At 31.6% G+C, this 19,942-nt stretch overlaps 1 protein-coding gene across 2 annotated transcripts; it reads left to right on the top strand.

Annotated features, from left to right (window-relative positions):
* Positions 1 to 9,410: 9,410 nt before the first annotated feature.
* Positions 9,411 to 17,141, top strand: LOC145613497 (uncharacterized). 2 transcript variants are annotated; one of them, XM_081668614.1, is made up of 13 exons: positions 9,411 to 9,596; positions 11,281 to 11,477; positions 12,363 to 12,432; positions 14,215 to 14,411; positions 14,531 to 14,606; positions 14,708 to 14,791; positions 14,879 to 14,958; positions 15,298 to 15,424; positions 15,580 to 15,639; positions 15,745 to 15,795; positions 15,875 to 16,033; positions 16,458 to 16,593; positions 16,692 to 17,141. In XM_081668614.1, exons 2-13 carry the CDS (start codon positions 11,320 to 11,322, stop codon positions 16,859 to 16,861), a joined length of 1,368 nt encoding a protein of 455 aa, XP_081524740.1. In that variant the 5' UTR covers positions 9,411 to 9,596; positions 11,281 to 11,319; the 3' UTR covers positions 16,862 to 17,141. The 2 variants fall into 2 exon arrangements, with proteins under 2 accessions (XP_081524740.1, XP_081524741.1); XM_081668615.1 differs by lacking the exon at positions 9,411 to 9,596 and adding an exon at positions 10,280 to 10,481.
* Positions 17,142 to 19,942: the final 2,801 nt, after the last annotated feature.

Genomic DNA, 19,942 nt, shown 5'->3' with positions numbered 1-19,942 from the left:
AATACACAATTTTTAAAATTTTCCAATCAATGAGTATGATATATCAATCAAATCACAAATATAATTCCTAATTGCAACAACATTATTTTCCAAGTTACTAATTTCCATGATTTTCTACCTCCCTCAATTTATTTTTTTCAACCAAACAACTACTTAGAAAAATCACTTTACTTTTTACTCACTTTTTCTAAAAGCTAAAATGTCAATATATCTATTTAGACCTGTTCACATTTACTGAATTGAGCTGAACTTAACTGAACTGATTGGAGCTGAACTGAACTGAATTGATTGGAGCTGAACTAAACTGAACTGAAATGAATATTTTATGAGAGAGGGAAATTAAGAGCTGAACTGAACTGATTGGAGCTGAACTGAACTGAACTGAATTGATTGGAGCTGAACTGAACTGAAATTAAGTAAATGTGAACAGGCCCTTAATTAAATAGATTAGTTATCCTGTCAAAAATAAAATAAAATAAAATAAAAATAAATAAAGATTAGTTATCAGGATTATTTAATAATGTTAACATATTTTTTAAATGTATAATTATGTCAAATTACAAAATTGATCTTAGCTTAGTAACGCACAGATGCGATCAAATTAACAATGTATTTCTAAATTAATTACATAAGAGTAGTACTATGTATTACAACTTAACAAGCATATCTGTACCATTTTACGAAGTATATACTCCCTTTTCATTCTTGGGTGGTTCCAATTTACCTTTTTTTTTTTTTTTTTTTTTTAAAGAATCTTTCTCAATACTTTTTCATTTTCTTTTGTATTGGGTCTTTTACTCATCCACACACTTTTTTCTCACTACTTTTTTCCTTGTATAAAACCTTACCAATGGTGAATGAAATCAATGAATATGTCCATATATTTGCAAATAATTTAAAATTATCAACTTTATACAAAGTTATTTATTTATTTATTTTGTAGTACAAGTAGTAGTTAAGGATATTATTGAACAAAGTTTCTTTATAAAATGATGTCAAAGTTATGCATTTGTACATATGAAAGTCAAAGTGGAACAATTAAAAAAAATACTAATAAAGAGTATTATTTATAAATTTTTGTTGTTATGTATTAGGTTTTTATTTGTCAACTTTAAAGTTATGTTTATCATTTTGCCATACTAAATTGCTAACAACAAAAGTGTATTTAATCTGTGTTTTTGTTTTTTGGTGCGGTCAGCCACATCTTTTAGCAAACTGACACTCACAAAAAACACTGACTGAGCAACCTTAGACTGACCAGTTAACCTCGGACAAACAACCTCTCACAGAATAACCCGTAAACGACCAAGTAACATATGACCGAGTAATAACCCCGGCCACAAAACCCCTGACCGAGTAACATTTGAATGAGTAACCTTTGACCGCCCAAGTAATTTCGACCACACTATGTAATAGTTCAAACGAAATGGATTTTTTTTTAAATTTTTTGGTACAAATTGTAATCCCCCGTATTTTTAAATATATTATTAATGAAATTATATTTTATTCATAATATTTATTTGTATTTTTTTCGGATTTAATTTCAAAAGTTTCAAGTTATTTTTGGGATTGATAAACGATTTTATTACAAAGAACTTTTTATGAACCTTCCTTCTATAATTTATGTCCAACAAACAAACCAAACCCAGTTTACTTTCTTAATTGACCCATTAATTTTAAGAGGCTCAATATCCCTACTTACCCTACTACCCTCTCTCCTATAAATACCCCATACATCCCCAAAAATTTCCGCACACAAAAGGTTAGTCTTATTTTCTTTCTCTTTTGTTTTGTTAATTTTTGTAATTATAATTATTGATTATGGATTTTGATTTTATTGTTTGAAATTAATTTAATTAGTATCAAATTGTATTTTGATGATTAGACTTTATAATTTCAAATTTTATAAATGTTATAATTTTCAGATTTTGTAAATTTTATAACCTAGGGTTTTTAATTATTGATAATCATGATTTTAGGGTTTTTATGAACAATTGATTTAGGCCTTTTATAGTAATGATGTTTTGAAATTTTGGTGATTATACTACTGATTAGTTTAATTTAATTTCAGATTATTTTGAACACGTAAATTCGTGTTTTAATGTTTAGATTTCGGTTCGTTAATATTAATTCCGTTTTAATCCCGATCAGGTTCTGAACTCATCCGATTTTGACAAAAAAAGTAGCGTTTTCCATGTGGAAAAAATGTTTTAAGAAAAACTCACTACCGTTGGTAGTGAGCACCATCCTCTCGTTGCCAAATTCAGCCTCTAAATATGATTTTCGGGCAGTTTTTGATTTTTTAACGAAGTTTTTTATCCTTAAAATTTTATCCTTGAGTTTGATTAATAAAATTAATTATATTTAAAGTTAATTAAGCATAAATATATGTTTTTATTGAAGTTTTAAGAGGTTATTCATTATATTATATTGTTGGAAATTACTTGGGTTAGTAATATTAATTGTTGGTTGTTTTCTAGGAAGTGATTATTCCCTAGGAGAATTTTAAGTGATTATAAGTGGCACAAAGGATTGTTTATACGAGGTACGTACATGTCTAATTCGTTGCAAGTAGTATCATGTTTAGGTACCAAAAGGAATGAACTTAGTTTCATGATTTTAGAACACTTGGATGGAAATTGTTTGGTTACACATTGATTTCATTCATGTGTTTATATTTATGAGACATGTTTTGGTGAATTGATTATGTTTGTATGGAATTATGGATGCAAACATGTTAAATTATATTGGATTAATTGTTTGTATGGAATGTCGATACAAGCATATTTTTATTGGATTGGTTTATTAACCATGTTTGGATTATTAAAGGGTTGGAATTGAATGGTTTAAGTAGAATGAATTTATTAATTATTCCACAAGGTTATTATTTATTTATTTATTACTCAATCATGACTTATAAGTATATTGAGTAAAGGTGGATTAAGCCGAATGGCTAGGTGAGTTGACTATGTTCAACAATTTTGGATAATTTAGAAGTTTAATGGAATTAAAGGTCAATTTGTGATGTGATCACCATTGTCCTAAATAAGATTAAAATGAATTGATGTATAATTGTTATGTATGGTCTTCTTGATTGAGTCGGCTATTAATTAAAATTGTAATCACGTAAAGTGAAACATGGATGAGCAATAAAACTCTGGAAAGCGTGCACTTCTAGAGTATTGACAATTATGGGTTGGGGTACACGGTGGTAGCCCGTGGCTTTTCGAGGCTTGTTTGATCAACATGTCCTCTTCTCTTTTGGTATTTACATTTTATTTTATAATGAAAGTTAGATGGGATCCTAGACTAACTTTGTGAGAATGGAGTCGCGCCCATTCTTATATCGCGCTAAACTTTTATTTCAAATGGTCATTTGGGACCAAAATGATTTGGTGGATTGGACAACCTCGTCTATTGCTTACTCCAAATTAAATTAATTAAATTATATATAAAGAGTCAAGTGTTTGGAATTAGTTAGTAAGTATGTTGAGTCAATTGAATTGTTTAAGTGTAGAGTCTTGATTAATAAATTCGTATGGTTATTTACTTTGATTAGTTGAGCATGTTAGGTTCTGTGCGTTGTAGCTTAGCTTGTATGTACTCAGCTTTGCTGATTGCGTGCTTTTGTGTGTGTCTTTCTTTTGGTCATGGTCTTCGTCTTTCAATGACCCTGTGATGATCCAATTATTACACTTGTATTATTAGGGAGCATTATCACACAGGTTATCTTGATGATGTGAAGTTCGGGATTTGACATACGCATTGTCAAGGGTTTGGTGTGGTTGAGAGTATTCGATTCTTGTGTTGAACTTATTTATATTTTGTTATTTCATTTATGTTTTGGACTTTGATTATTGGTTTGGTTTTAAATAAGGGCCTTTATGGTTCCAATTTGTAAGCTTTGGCTTATTCGTTTTCTAAACTGTGTTATTTTAAAGACTTATGTTTGGTTTTCCGCTGCAATACTTTGATAAAGCCTTAACGTTTTAACACGTGGCGGTAGCACGTCAATGGTTCTCCACTATTTTATTTAAAGCAGTGGTTTAGAAAAGGGAGAATTATTGGGGTGTTACACAAATGATATAAAAAGACAATATCGCTAACATAATACTAAAACAGACACCAAGAATGACACGTGTCAATTCCTGGTGTAGTGTTTTTCCTTCCAAAAACACACCCTTCCTTCTTGCTAACGTCTTCTTTGACAATTTTCGTATAATATAACTATTATAATATTATTCCAAATCTTTTATACGTATCTTTTATAATAAATATACTTCCTCCATTTTTATTTACTTGCAACACACCTCTTTGGCACGCATTTACGGGAGATTTTAAGCTAGGTAAACGAATAAATAAAATCACAAAATTTTACCACCGATAAGAAGAAAGGGAGAAGTTGCTACGGTTAAAATTATTTCATAGCTTAGTTAATTCGTTTACCTAGTCTAATAACCTCCTCAAAAAGCGTAATAAAAGGTGTGTTGCCTGCAACTATTAAAAAACAGAGGAAGCATATATTATTTTATAGTTATTATTACTCTATTTTTCATATCTTTTAATAACGGAACAATACAACATAATAAATTCTTCGTATTAATCTGTATGCTACATTTTTAATACGAGTACATCATAATTTATTCCTTCAGATGATGAATGTGTTTTAAATTAGGTACTTTAGTAACAATATTTATAATGATGAATCTAAATAATAATAATAATAATAATAATAATTATAATAATAGTAATAATAATAATAATAATAATAATAATAAAAAAACGGGAATTTTGACTTTTGATTTAATATTTTATTCTCGCCTATTTCTAATACAAATAACATAACAAATTGAAGGGAGTTTAATTAACAATATAGCATAATATAATAAAAATTTTATCAGTGCATGTAATCATGTAAGAACTTTTGATTAATTAAAAATTCATTCTTATTATTTGTATCTCTAATAGTATTTTCATATATTATCATATTTTAGGAAATAAAAACTGTTCAAATATTATTAGGAAATTTTATCAAAAACTACCAATTAAAGTGCGCGTTTTGAAAACAACTACCTATTGAAATTTTTTTTTAAAGAACTACCACAAAGTTGTAAAAAGTTTAAGTAGCACTACCACTTTAATAATTCCAACTAGAATATTCGACATGTAGGTTCTACTTTTTACCTTTACCTCATAAAATCATCATCTAAATTGACTAAGTTACCCTTCATAAAGGTAAAAAGTGATAAAAAGTAAGACCCAAATACTGGATATTTTAGCCAAAATTGTTAAAGTGGTAGTGGTAGTTAAACTTTTTACATCTTTGTGGTAGTTCTTTTAAAAAAAATTTTTAATAGGTAGTTGTTTCAAAACACGTGCTTTAATTGGTAGTTATTAACAAAATTTCCATATCATTATATCGGGGTTTTTTCCTTGGCCATTAGGTGTAATACATAATTTTTAATACTTATATGGTAAACAAAAAAATTAATACTAATTTTTCATTGAACTTTTAAAACATTCATATGGTTTAACATGTAGCTTTAAAATACCCATTTGTCTAATTGACTATTTTTGTTACATTTCATGTTTCATTTCATTATATACACAATATAAGAAGATAATACATATGCTATAGTTGTATTTCTCTATGTTATTTTTAATAGAAATTTTTTATTTTATTAATAAAATGTAGTAAAATTACCGTGCATGGCACATAACCTAATCTAGTAAATTATAAACAGGTGTGAGGAGATTAAACATACAACTTATCGTACAAAAACTTTCAATTTTAACCACTTAATCAAATACATCTGATCTCCCGTTCAAAAAAAAAAAAAAAAGCTCTTTCGAAAAATGAATTATACCACCTTCGGGTTTATTAAGGAGACACATATCTTTATATTGTCACGCTTGTCAACACACTATTTTAACGATTTATATCTCTAAGTATCAATATTGTAAAATTATACAAGTAGAAAAAAAATGGATATTAATAAAAATATATTCCCTTCGTGTTTTAATAATTGTGACACTTTGACTGACACATAGAGACAATTTAATTGATTTAACTAAAAGAAGAGGCAAGTGGGGGTAATTAGAGTATTAACAAATTGTAAAAGAAAAATAGTAGGAGTAATAGTTTGTTGAAAAGTAATGAATGTGAGAAGAAAAAACTACGGTAACAAAAAAGTAACAATGAGTTTAAATAGGGACCAAAAAGGAAGAAAAATTTAATATTAAATGTTTTTTTGCCAAAAAAATTATTGTAAGCTTATTTAAACATGAATGGAGTACATAGAATTAAGACGATTCAAATAAGATTTCACATGATTACGGAGTATATTTTATACTAGTATCTATAAATTATAAAAAATAGTTTAAGGGTCTGTTCTCTTACGTTGAAATTCAGTTCAGTTCAGTTCAGCTCAATTCAGTTCAGTTCAGTTCAGTTCAACTCCTAATTTCCTTCTCTTATAAAATATTCATTTCAGTTCAGTTCAGTTCAGTTCAATCAATGAGAACAGGCCCTAAGTATAGTTTATGAATAATGTAAAAGTTAAATAGTGTCAAGTGTCAACTAAAAAAAACAGAGGGAGCAGAATACAGTTAAAATAAAGGGATTTATATATGTTGGGGTCAGAGGAAAACGGTAGCCAAAATTGAATCTAGCCTAGATTGTAGACTTGATAATAAGATAATTTATGCACCCTGACTTCGACCGTCAGGCGTCAGGGTCCACAATATACTGCCACTTTTTAACTATACATACTACTGTTGCCTTTAATTTGCTTATTAGAATGTCATCATCGATCTTAATCGGCTAAAAAGTTTTAGACACATCAACTTATAAATACCCTCTTCATCCTTTTCTCTCTTCTTCAGTAAAGCACCTATCATCATATAAACTCTCCATCTAACCAACCATCTTCACTTATTGTTATCACATTCATTGCTAGCTCTTCAATCATCAAGTCAACATATCTCAATTAAGGTCTGATTTCATTTCATTTCATTTCATTTCTTGCTTTCCATATTGTCTATGTAATTATTGCTTTAATATGTATAAATCTTGTACATGACTGTAGAAATATCAAACATAAGTATTGTTGATAACACCGATGTTCATTTCCACATGTGGCACTATGTTGGCGTTTTGAATTAAGTTCACATGCCACATGATATTCTCTAAATTCTCTTTAATTTATTGGCTATTAATTATTCTATGTCATTACACATTAAAAACTCTAGAAACATATATGATTCATAAGCATAAGATTTGAACTCTTGATCTCAAGATTAAGAACATAACCATTGAACTATATATTAATATATGTCTTTAATTTAATAAAAAAAGAAATTATTTATGAAAATATATTATTATTATTATTATTATTATATAAGATTTGAATCATGAATACATTCACAATTATTATATACATGTTATAACCCGGGACATCGCCCGAAACCAGAAATTAGTTTTAAATTAGATGGTGAGTTAGGGCCTATTCTCATTGACTGAACTCAGCTAAAATGAAGTGAACTGAATTAAACTGAGCTAAATTGAACTGAATATTTTATAAGAGAAAGAAATTAGGAACTAAACTGAATTGAACTGAATATTTTATAAGAGAAAGAAATTAGGAACTAAACTGAACTGAACTGAATATTTTATAAGAGAAAGAAATTAGGAACTAAACTGAACCTGAACTGAACTGAGCTGAACTGAACTGAGCTGAGCTGAACTGAATAATTTATAAGAGAAGGAAATTAAGAACTGAAGTGAATTGAATTGAGTTTCAACGTATGAGAACAGGTCTTTACCTATGTTAAAATGAAAGGATATATGGACTTGTCATGTCAATTATTATGCGACGCCAAGTCAAGGTGAAGGAAATATAACACATGACAACATTATGTTACATTATTCCTTTGAGTTTCTATAATATTGTATATTTTTTTTTGATAAAATAATATTGTATTTATGTTTAAAATGAAAGATTTTATGGACTTAGCATGTCATTACTTATGTTTTTTTGGTGTTAAGAGAGCCACAAGGGTGGGGGTGAGCATCGATCTCAAAATCTCCTAGAATTGGGATGGAAGCTTTAACCACTTTAGCTATCCCTCATCACTCTTGATATGTCATTACTTATGTGGCGTCAAGTCAAAGTAGAAGAATGATGACACGTGGCAATATATAGCATGTAGTCTCTTTTAGTTTAGTTTAATAAAATTACATATAGATATAGATTGTTAAATTAAATTGATTAACGTGATATTTAACCTCATACATAAGTAAAATTAAAATACAATGATAAATTGGGTCAATAATGATATAAATTTTACTATTTTTAGGACAAAAGGCCTATTTGGTAACGAATCATAAACAACGGTAATGATCAATTAAGATGACCCTCAAATTAGAGGTGATCACGGGTCAAGTCATGTTGACCGAAGGCAAATATATCAAGCCGCTTACTCAGGTCGAGCCGGTTTGTGTCAAGGTTTAGGCCAAATTAGTTTGCTCAAAGCCCGCAAAATTGGATCGATTCTCGCCGGCTTTTTATACCCGCAAAAAAGTATAACAAAAAATTGTAAAAAAAATGGTTTGGGCCGAAAGTTTCTAACCAAAGTCCGCAAAAATTTGATTGCGCTCATCATGATCACCTCTACCCCGTATAGGTTTTTTGTTATACTTTTTCATTCACTTAATACCACCTTGATACTAATTGACTGTTGGTGCAGTGTTGATTGGGACGACATTTGGTAGGGTGGACCTCGTGTTTGATCCTCTACAACAACAATCGGGGAGGGGAATGAAACTTAACCACCTATAATTGATCCCGAATCTGGATTAGCCTTAAAGGTGAAACGGTTGGAACAAACAAACAAAAAAAAAATTTCCATACATAAAAAAATTGAATTTTTTTAAATAACCATTAAATTTAGTTTTTCTCCATCAAAACCCTAAACTTGGCTCATTTGAAAGTTACTTGAACCAAAAACCCCCTTGAGGTTTTTTTGGTGTTTAGAGAGCCACAAGGGGCGGGGTGAGAATCGATTTTAGGATCTCCTGAAATCGAGAGGGAGCTCTAACCACTTGATCTATCCTCGCTCTCAAAACCCCCTTGAGTTAACTCCTTACTGGAGTGCCAAAAAGTCAACTCTCTAATTTAGTCAAATGCTTTTACTATATTCTACCACTAGTATTTTTATTTTGCCCATTAAAAAACCCTTCTTACCAAACAAGGCCAAAAGTAAACTAAGAAAAAATCAAAATGAAATTTGGTAAAGTATAATTGAATCTATTACAGTATAGAAGATATTTAAAAAATTAAAAGTAGGAAGCTAGGAATCTTTAGGTTTATTGGGTATTGTTGCCGAACAAGTGCACGCCCTTAAACTGTCAAAAAGTCACCATCTTCATCGTCATCCACAAACCACGCAATCCCTTGTTCATTCCTTAAACATTACGGAGTACTACTCTTTTTCATTCCTTTCCCATTTCATCATCTCCAATTTCTATGCTCATTTTTCCGGCGACGGATTTTCCGACGTCGGCCTCTTTCGCGTTATTCTTCAATTGTCATAAGGTCTGTTTTCTCTAATTTCATCACAATTTCTGTTTATTTAATTTTAATTTCATTTAGTGTAGTCTAATTCTCCTTAGTTTTCGACAATTTTGAGATCTTTTTACAATATGATTTATGACATAATCTTTTCCGTTTCATTTATATTTTTGTCTCTTTCCTCTAATTGATTACATATTACTATATTAGGGTGTTAAATCTGTTATTACTTATTAGTTCTTTATTAAAAGGGTAATTAACACAAAATTTTTCTTTTGTACTAGTTTGTCTTTATGTACATTGTTATTAACTTAAAATGTCATAAACTATACGTCTATAGTCTATACACTTCCATTTCCATTTTATTTGCCCCTTCTTAAATTTTACGCAGTAGTCCTAAGAGACAAAAATGATAAGACCAATTGCAGCTAAAGTAAAATTGTGATTGATAATCAAATATAGAAATGAGTCCATTAAAACAATCTTAACAACTAACGCTGAAATGAGGCAAACAATAAGAGACGGAAATTCGGGTTAAAATTTAAAATAATATATTTTCTGGTAGGATTGGTCCCATTTGTTTCGTTGGATAATTTAATTTCCTAAATTTGCAGTCCACAATTTTCAAGGGTAACACCATTTGTCGTAACCCTTTTATGCTTTCTGATCTTTTACGTAACTCATTCCCATGACTCAATATTGGAACTATCTAAAGCGTCGATTTCATTTTTTTTTCTTTTTCGTTTTTTCTTCCTTTGCTTGTTCTTCTACTACCTCACATTTATTTTTCTTTCTTAGCAATTTCCGTCGCTTTTTACTTTAATTTTTTTTTTTAAGTGGGGCTGTAATAAATGGGTCTAATTTGTAATCTTGGATTCTGTACTTGAAGAATTGCAACTTCGTATCAAAGTATGTTTCTTTACTCTGCATTTTGTACCCTTTATGTTCCATTATTTTACTTTCTATTTTTTTTTAATTATTAATTGTGTTTTTAAGTTCAATCGATTAGTTAGTTTAGTTAGTTAACCAAGACCGGAGATCAAATCCCGTTTCGAACATATAATATATGATTATATGCGGTTGTTCATGGAACAAAAAAGTTTTTATGTTGACATATGATTATGTTATTTACTTATTGATGTACTAGATGATGAGAAATTGATGTAGAATCCATTGTAATTTGGAACTAGTTATGGTGGGTGTATGTATGCAAGGCACTACTGATTTGAACTAGAATTCCAGTTTTCTGAGTATTGTTTAACTTCTTATAGGTTGAGGTTTTGTAATTTTGGAAGAAATAACCTAACTTTTACTATGAATTATTATTATTTAGACTTAGATTCGAACAAATGGCGAAATCTAGATATCTAATACAAGTTTAGTTAGGATGTTAATTTTTTATGTTTTGTAAATTGTCTACCAATTTTGATAGAGTCTTTCATATGAGCTTGAGGTGTTCGTAATGTATTTGCCATTAGACAACTGCATTGATGATTTAATGGAATCCGTCAATGAGAAATAATGCAATGATGATGTAATGGAATCTTCTGACCCCACTTATGAGATTAAGGCTTTGATTGATTGATTGATTGTCAATGAGAAATAACAGCATCTAGTAATTAGAATTGTGCTCGTAGTGTGTTGAAGTTTCGTTACACATGCACCTGCTTGGTTATGATGATTGTGCTGGAATGTTGCGTTTTGACAGGCATTTGAAGTCCTTACGTGAGCTTTTATTCACGGAAGTATGATTGGTGATGTGGAAGATGAAGAGTATTACAACAGGCCGCTTGGACGATGGCCTGTTTTTGTCTATGGTGTTGGCCACATGCTCAATGACATTACATCTGCCTGTTGGTTTACTTATTTGTTGGTCTTCCTGACAGATATTGGACTTTCACCAGGGTATGCTTCTATGTATTGCTTATTGTTTCATTTGATTACTTTCTTTTAAAAAGGGTTTTTATATCAAAGGGCAAGGAAGAGGGTCCATTTTAGATTGGTGTTGTTTTCATCATTTAAGGTTTATATAATTGTGGAAGAATAACTTAGAAGAAGCAAAGTAGCATAAGTACGGATGAAATCTTATTTCATTGATTTTCTGATGTTATTAGATTTCTGGAGGGAAATCTAAGGTTAATTATGACTATTATATGGAATTATGAGGCATGAATTAAGATTTCCCCCCTGTTTTTCCAAGTGATGAGCTCTTCTGAAGGATGACATATTGGTCGTAATGGATGAGGCTCTAGAACAAAGTAGAGGAGAGATTATATAGGCTGTTTTATTCATGCGATTTCTCAGATGCTATTGGCAGTAAAGCTTTGTTCGGTAAGGCAGCTGGTAGCCCTGCTTCTTTGCAGATATGAAATAGGGGAGGCCACTATAAATAGTGGACGTTTGTTTCGAAATATGAGTCACAAGCTGTAATATTGTTTTATAAAATGTTGAAAATGGATGATACCCTTCATTATGGTGTTAATGAATAAACAGTACTATTCTAATTTCTCATATGCCTTACAGCTAAAAAGTCATGTTGCATCCCCTACTATGGGAGTTGCTTAGATGTTATGTTAATTTGGTATTGTTTTTGATATGTTGCCATGTTTCTAAGACCAGATTTATATGAAGTGCTTTTGTTAGGAAGTTTTTATGATCAATGATTTTAGTTGATGATTCTACATCTTTATCTTCAGCTATGTACACCCTTTTGGTTGTGTACTAAATTTCGCATTTGTATATGATCCATGTATGTCAATTATAAATTTATAACTTACTGTATGTTGACAGAAATGCTGCAATTGTAATGCTTAGTGGACAAGTGGCAGATGGATTCATGACTGCATTTTCTGGTGAACTGGTATTGTATAATCTTATTTTACAGCTTTAAGTTGCTTTAGTCAGCATATATGCCTTTTTTGACACAGATTCTTTAAGAGTTTGTAATAGCTTATTAATTGATCGTATATTGTGGCGGAGGCAGATGTGAATTGCTTAACCTGATTGAATAATTGTAGACAGCAGTTGGGTTAAAAGATTTAGATAGCAGTAGATGTTCACTGGTGGAAGATGCTGGACTAGATGAGAATTTGAGGACTAGTTTACAGTCATTTCGTAATTTTCTTATGTATAAGAAAATGCTAATGGAAAATATCAAGGAAAACAAAGCCATTTGTTCACATGTAACTATCCTTCTAGTTACACCTTTCTTTTACTAGAAAGTGTCACATGTAAAGTTCAAAATAACCTTGATTCTTTGCGATATAGCTTTGGTCCTGATGACAGGAAGCAATGCACACTGTCCGCCTGTGAAATTGGGAGTACACAGGGAGAATGCTATAGAGTTCTTTGTTGACACATATAGACAACATTTTAGGAATGAATGGAATTTAGGGGGAGTAAGTTGAATAAAATGGGAGGATATGTACTTCTCTCTTTTAATTTCCTGTTACAATGTGAAGTGATTATAGAGGGCTTAATTAAACATGAATTGGGTGCCAGAAGGAAGTGATGATGGAAGAACTTTAATATGCATGGTTGAGGATTCAGGAAGTGGAATATGTGCTTAAAGTAGTGGTATGTAAGAAAATCATTGGTGCAGGCAAACAGAGAATAGGTTCATAGCATTCAATTGTTTCCTGTTATTTTAATAATTCTTTTATCGCATGGAAGGTGGGTGAACATAGTACTTGTCAATCAAAAGCAAACTACTGTCAAGTTTTATAGACTTTAAACGTATACAGTTTTGCAGCTTTCATTTGTGATGGTCATTTCTTATTTATGTCTCATAACACGTGTCAAGTTTTTCTTTGAATTTTTTTTATTTTTATTTTTTGTGAGGATCTTTATGAGGTTGGTGGTGTAAAATCATGATATAACTTAATTTAGGGTTTTAGATGTGATTAGTGGAATTGCAAGAAACCATCTCCTAGCATTTACTTAGGATCATATGCATATTATACACGAATCGCATAATGAGTATACAACCTTTGATATGTGTTTTCCTCTAACTTTATATAATCCTCCTTTAGAGATCAAGAGCTTCAAACGTAGCTCTTCTATCTATTCCATGAGTATGAATTCAGATCGTAACGTTTGCTAGAACAGGAGGATCAAATCACTCTCTTACTTTTGCTTGAAGGGGCGTTGGCTAGATAGGTAGTATTAGGCCTAAGTTTTTCTTGTGTACCGTGTATCTTATACTTGTACATAATACATACATTAATTATATAGTATAACAAGAGGAAAATCTAATTATCCTTATCTACCTATAGTGGTCGCTTGGTCAGCCATACCAATGCTTATGTGGGCAATGGTGTATCTTTTATCCAAACTCATACTTGATGTGTGACCTATAGGGTTCAATCATAATTGTTAATGCCATGTGCTCATCAATGTTAGCTCATAGATCTTTATTGGCTTCTAGCACAGTATTAAGACCACCTAAAATGACAGAATTAATATCTCCTTAATGCAAATTAAATATATTAAGTGATTACATGCTTGATTGAAGAACATTTCCTTCAGTTGATCCTAACTTTGCTGTGTGTTTTATCTGAAAGCTAGTTTTCAATTGAATTACTTGCTCACCTGTACCATTAGTGAACTCGTTTTTGTATTTTTTGGTTTCTCTGTGTGCTAGATAGACCGGTTTGGACGCTTCAAAATTTGGCATGGCGCTGGATCTCTGTTAGTTGCTGTTTCATTTTCTTCAGTTTTTGGCGGTTGTATACCATGCAAAATATTTGGTACAGACTCGTCTGCTCTGGAGACAATTGGATACAGCATTTTTGCGGCTATCTTCAATATTGGTTGGGCTGCTACTCAAGTGTCACACATGTAAATTTGAATACTCTTTATGCATCAAATTTAGAAATATTTTCATACGGTAGTATTGTTTGTCTCCAAATGAATATATATTTGTTTTTTTTTTTTTTTTTTTTTTTTTTCCATGAAAGGTCTATGGTGAACTGTATGACGCTGAATCCGACGAGCAGAGTTGTGTTAGCCAGCTGTCGGAATGCATTTACTATGGTGAAGCTCTTATCCAGAGTAGTTTATTTTTTTGAAGCATGCATACTCTGATTTTTCTTCTCGATCTTATTCTCTTTTTTGGCCCCAATATTTGTATTCAGATTGCAAATCTAAGCTTGTATGCTGTGGCATTTGTTGTCTTTGGTCTTGGTAAATCATGGACCCATGATGAGATAGAAAGTCAGGTACGCCTATGCAAGCATTCCCCCCCCCCCCCCCCCCTAACTGGTGCATCTTTTCAGAATATCTTGCTGACCATATTCCTTTCACAGTATCGTTGGATTGCTTATTCATCAATTTTTATCGGATGCTGCTTTGTCTGCATCTTCCTCATTGGAACTAAAGAGCCCAGGTGTGTATTTATTAGTCCTGGTTCTGTGTATCGAGGATTAATCTTTGCCTGAGTATGATGCTAAGATGCTTTATTCATTGGCCAAAGTGCCAAACGTATAGGCTTCATATGTTGAGATATTGCCTCTATCGGAAAATTCATATTAAATGATCACAATGCTTTAAACTTGACAAAATATTAATTGTAGTTTCTTAGATAATTAGTCTTAAGCCTCAAGGATCAGTATTGTGCTATTTTATTTTTAAATTATAGAAATTTAGTCTACTTTGTTTATGTATACCCTCTTTGATCGATCTTTCCCCCCTTTACCTTTTGCGCTTTTGGTTTTCCTCTCTGTAGGTTGAAAGATGGCTTTCCAGGAAAAGTTTATGCTAGAGTTGAATGGACTTATTGGTTCCATAAAGTTCTGTACTACCAGGTTGCTCTTGTATATGTACTGACTAGACTGGTGACTAATGTCTCACAGGTGAGTAGGAATCTCCTTCATTTTATTTTTTTGAGATATAAAGTTTTATCTACATGGATTTGGTGTCTTGTAAGGATTTTCCTGGCAATTTTCCCCCAAAAGGAGTCAGTTGTCTGCTGTATGGCTCTGATTTTGTGTTTTTATGTATCTGTCAGTCATTTCTGGCCTTTTACGTCATCAATGACCTACAAATGGCTCAATCTTCAAAAGCTCTGGTAATATTTAGCGACACCTTAAAATGGCACTGTTTCTTTTCTTTTTTCTTCCTTTTTTCCCCCCTGTTATACACGAACTCATGTAATTGGTATAACTATGTGTAGGTGCCTGCTATCATATACATTTGCAGCTTTATCATCTCCATTATTTTACAGGTTCCGTCTGTACCTCATATTGTATTTTCTAAATATATTTCTACTAAGCTCTTGGAGAGTAATATGTCCTTGTTTATAGGAGATGTCATGGAATGGCTACCGTCTGAAGACGTTCTTTTCTATTGGAAGCGTTCTCTGGATATTTTGCGGTGTAGCAGTTTTGTTTTTGCCACTGGGCTTGAGTGGTTTAATGTATATCATCTCTATTATTATTGGCATTGCAAATTCCCTAATGATGGTATGTCTTGAGTCCTGTTTCCACAATTCAGTGTTGAATATATTTCTTTCTTACAAATTCACAAGTCACGAAGGTGGGGGGAATATGTAATGTTGTGTTAAGTATTTGTTAAACTTAAAAAGATGAAGTACTCAGGATGACTGTGATGTAAGTGGATATTGTAATCATTGTGAGGTCGCACATCATTTCAAGTCCTCTTGAAGCTTGGATCAGATAAGGAATTTTTGTTTTGCAATAGTACTCGGGTACCTGAATTGTAGGAGAATCCAGTAACACCACCGTGTTAGAGAATGGAAATAATAGAAGGGTCAATGTTTGTTTGAGATTTCTTTGTGATATATCTTATGGATGTTAAGATATCTGTCATATGTTATTGCCCATGATTACCTTAGTAACATCATCTGCTTTTGGAATTTTGTTGCAGGTCACCGGAATAGGCATGCAGAGTGCTCTTGTAGGACAAGATCTTAATGGAAGTGCTTTTGTCTACGGATCACTGAGTTTTATGGACAAAATGGGTTGTGGAATTGTGTTATACGTTTTGGAATCATATCATAGTAGTAAGTTGTTTATATATCCAGTGTATCCCTATTTACTCTCCTTTGTTGCATGCATTTACAGATGTCTGAAAGCTTAAAAATAAATTCTTTGTCTACAGATGTCTCCTCAAATGTTGGAGAGCTTCATTCGTCTATACATAGCTTCTCAGTTACACGTTATGCAGTAGGTATTGTTCCCGCGATTTGTGCTCTTATTGGTTTGGTAGTAACATATAGCATGAAACTGGAAACTCCTCCAAAGCCTATAACAGAGCCCCTTCTGGCTTAACATGGTTCAAGAAGGTGCAGCATTGACACTGAATTTAGAGATAATTATGAAGCGAAATATTTTTTGACACTTGAAATCACATCTCCTCCTGTACAGTATAAGATAAATCATTTTGTAGTGCTTAATCACATACGAGTAATTTATTTGCAGCACTCTAATTTCAGTTTGTATACGTGATATGAAGTTCCAATGTTTGGTCTTATAAGTTGTACTTGTAGGCGTTATGGCCATTGCTTATCTGAAACTTTTGGTGCCTATATATTCAGTTTATTGTGACTAATTGGTTCTTGTCTTCAATCTTCTTTTATCTCATAATGAAAGTGTTCTTTTCTCAAAAAATGAAGCTTATTACACTTTTCCTTTGCAACCTCTTCATAAATCTATAACTAAAACTAAAATAACAACCGCCGACATCATCCTTTCTCCTTGATCGTGAACTCTAAGCCACGTGGAATCCTTAATCATTTATTGGAAGTTAGTCATTTAAGTTCTTATAAAATACATATCAAAACAAATCCTGCGACCAACTAATAAAGGACTTAGTTTTACATTTGCATACGAGTTCTATTTTTCTCTTATATACTGCAGGATAAAAACTTAGAAACAAATTAAGAACAAGTTTACGAAGAGTATTTTTTGGGTTGGAAATGGATTCAATTAAACCATGATCCTTATCAAGTGTTTGGTTGAAAGGGTTGGGTAACAATTACCATAACCTTTAATTAGATACTAGTGTTAATTTGCTTTGTTTAATTAGATTTTGCTAAGCCAATGATGTATTCCTTGAAGCTAAGTAAGATGCATACGGACCTCTTGAGACAAGCAATCAAGCAAAGTTACGAAGGTGTTCACTTTGCACAATAAAGTCTTCAAGTATAAAATGATTTTCAATTGTTTATTGTGTATTTCATCAATAATTAGGCTCTTAAGAGGGATTCAACCTGAGCATGGAGGTTCAAATTGGAGAAGCGGGGTACAAATTGAGTATGTAATATGATCCCTCGAATTAATGATTGCGTCTTAACAAAATACCATCGCGAGTGAAACTATTATCTCTAGGCCTTCATCCCAAAGTGGATTTGATGGTGGCGGTGATGGTGACAATGATGGAATGTTTTTTTACCAAGGCATTTTCATCAACATTGACCTACCAATTCAGTTTCATTATTATTTTATTTTTTGTCGTTTACAAGCTGTTCTGATGCTGCTATACTTAGGGGCGTTTGGTTACTTAATTTTTTGGATTGAAAACAAATTCGATTAAACCGATACCGTTATTGTGTGTTTGGTTTGAAGGCATGGTAACAATTACCATTATCTAAGGGTAATGGTTACCCCTCATTTGTTGCCTCTCAAAAACTTGGGGTAACAAATACTCTTACCCTCTTCTTCACAAATACCCTTTTAAATAGTTAAACCAAACAAATAAAAAGGTACTCCCTCCGTTCTCATTTGTTTTTTACGTTTCCATTTAGGGTGTTCCTTTTTATTCTTTACATTTAGGATATTTCCTTTTAAAGTTAATGATTTTAGACAAAATTACCCTTGCTTTACAATTTAAATACTCAATTACCCTTCACTTTTCATGTGCAAATGTACTTTTTATAATATTTTAATGAGTTTTCAATACTCATTATTACTTTCTCTCTCATCTCTCTTCTACTTTTTGCCAACTTTTATTACTTTCTCTCTCCTCTCTCCTTAACTTTCTTCACCCCACATGCACTACATTGTTTTTTTTCAATAAAATTGTACTTTCAATCATTGAAATATTCCAATATACCTCTACTTTACATAATTTCTTAATAACCGCGTATAATTCCAAACGTAAAGAACATTAGGGAACGGAGGGAGTAATAGCCAAGGCTTCGTTTGACATCACTGTGGTTTTCTGTTTTTTGGTTTTTTGTTTTTCAATATCATATAATATATTTCATATAATGGTTCAAAAATTAGTCAAATTTATCAAAATCATGATAATTTTGAAAACTGACAACAGAAAAGTGGAAACATCTTTTTCTTGTTTCCTGTTTTTGGTTTTTGGTTTTCAAAAAAACTAAAAACAAAAAACAAAAAACAATAATCTTCCCTTCTTATTTATTTCCTTTCCAGTCCGTTTCCATTTTTCAAACCAAACGCCCCCTAATGGTACACTATTACTAGTTACTTTACCTAACTTTATTGTCACTAATAAGTAATAACGGTACTAAACATAACATTAATTGCCTTCGGTTTATTTTGCTATGCAACTTTAATCTTTTTTATTTTTTGACAGAAACTTTGCCTATTTATTTAGGAGATTTTATGTTCATGTCCCATCCCACATGACATGGATTAATGAACCAATCCAATCAAACCACCACCTCATACATCATGGTTTATTCTCAGTGTATGTATAAATACAAGTATAAAATAATGTGATAATGACGCTTTTATGTGCCTGACTTAATTTGTTTCTCAATCACGCATGGCTAGGCGGAACAACAGTTGACTGCAACATTTTAGTGAAATACAATTGTCCATCTTCTCAAACTCAAACACATTTACAGCTTCACGCTAACCTCTTTGATACTCCGTAGATTGTATAACAGGCGATAAATCATAAATGTGCAGTAACATTGAAGTAGATTACTTTAGATTACTTATGTTCTTTTTTGTTTGCTTCATATGAGCAAGTTCACTTTTTTAAGTCATTGAGTATTAGGACCGACACGGCAACACTAACTCTTGGTTAACTTCATACCATCATCCTTGAATCCTAAACAGGTCAAGCTACATTAAATTGTATATGGTCAATAATCTTATGAATTGTTGAAAGGTGTAACTTTTATCCATCCATGTCCCTTATTCGTGGTTGCATCCAAAAATTTCTCATTCTTGAGATCCTTTAAAGCGTTAAAACAATTCTATTACCTAGGTTGTTTACTTGGTGTAGATTAATTAAATAAAGTCAAATCTAGCTAATTCATTCTCCCATGGTCACACGTCACATTTGCGCAGTAATTCGTTCCCTACAAACTTTAGTGTATACAGAATTTCAAATATTATCCACGTTTCAAATTATTTGCAACGATTAGACAT

This window comes from Chenopodium album, chromosome 25 (assembly GCF_948465745.1).
Source record: "Chenopodium album chromosome 25, dcCheAlbu1.1, whole genome shotgun sequence".
Lineage (NCBI taxonomy): Eukaryota > Viridiplantae > Streptophyta > Magnoliopsida > Caryophyllales > Amaranthaceae > Chenopodium > Chenopodium album.
Note: the sequence above shows the minus strand (reverse complement) of the source record. Positions and strands in the feature narration are given on the sequence as shown.

Excerpts from the sequence above, each read along its gene's own strand:
- LOC145613497 (XM_081668614.1), top strand. The coding sequence starts at position 11,320 with ATGATTGGTGATGTGGAAGATGAAGAGTATTACAACAGGCCGCTTGGA. Across the intron at positions 12,433-14,214 it reads CTGCATTTTCTGGTGAACTG|ATAGACCGGTTTGGACGCTT; the intron begins GTATTGTATAAT and ends TCTGTGTGCTAG. Across the intron at positions 14,959-15,297 it reads ATTGGAACTAAAGAGCCCAG|GTTGAAAGATGGCTTTCCAG; the intron begins GTGTGTATTTAT and ends TCCTCTCTGTAG.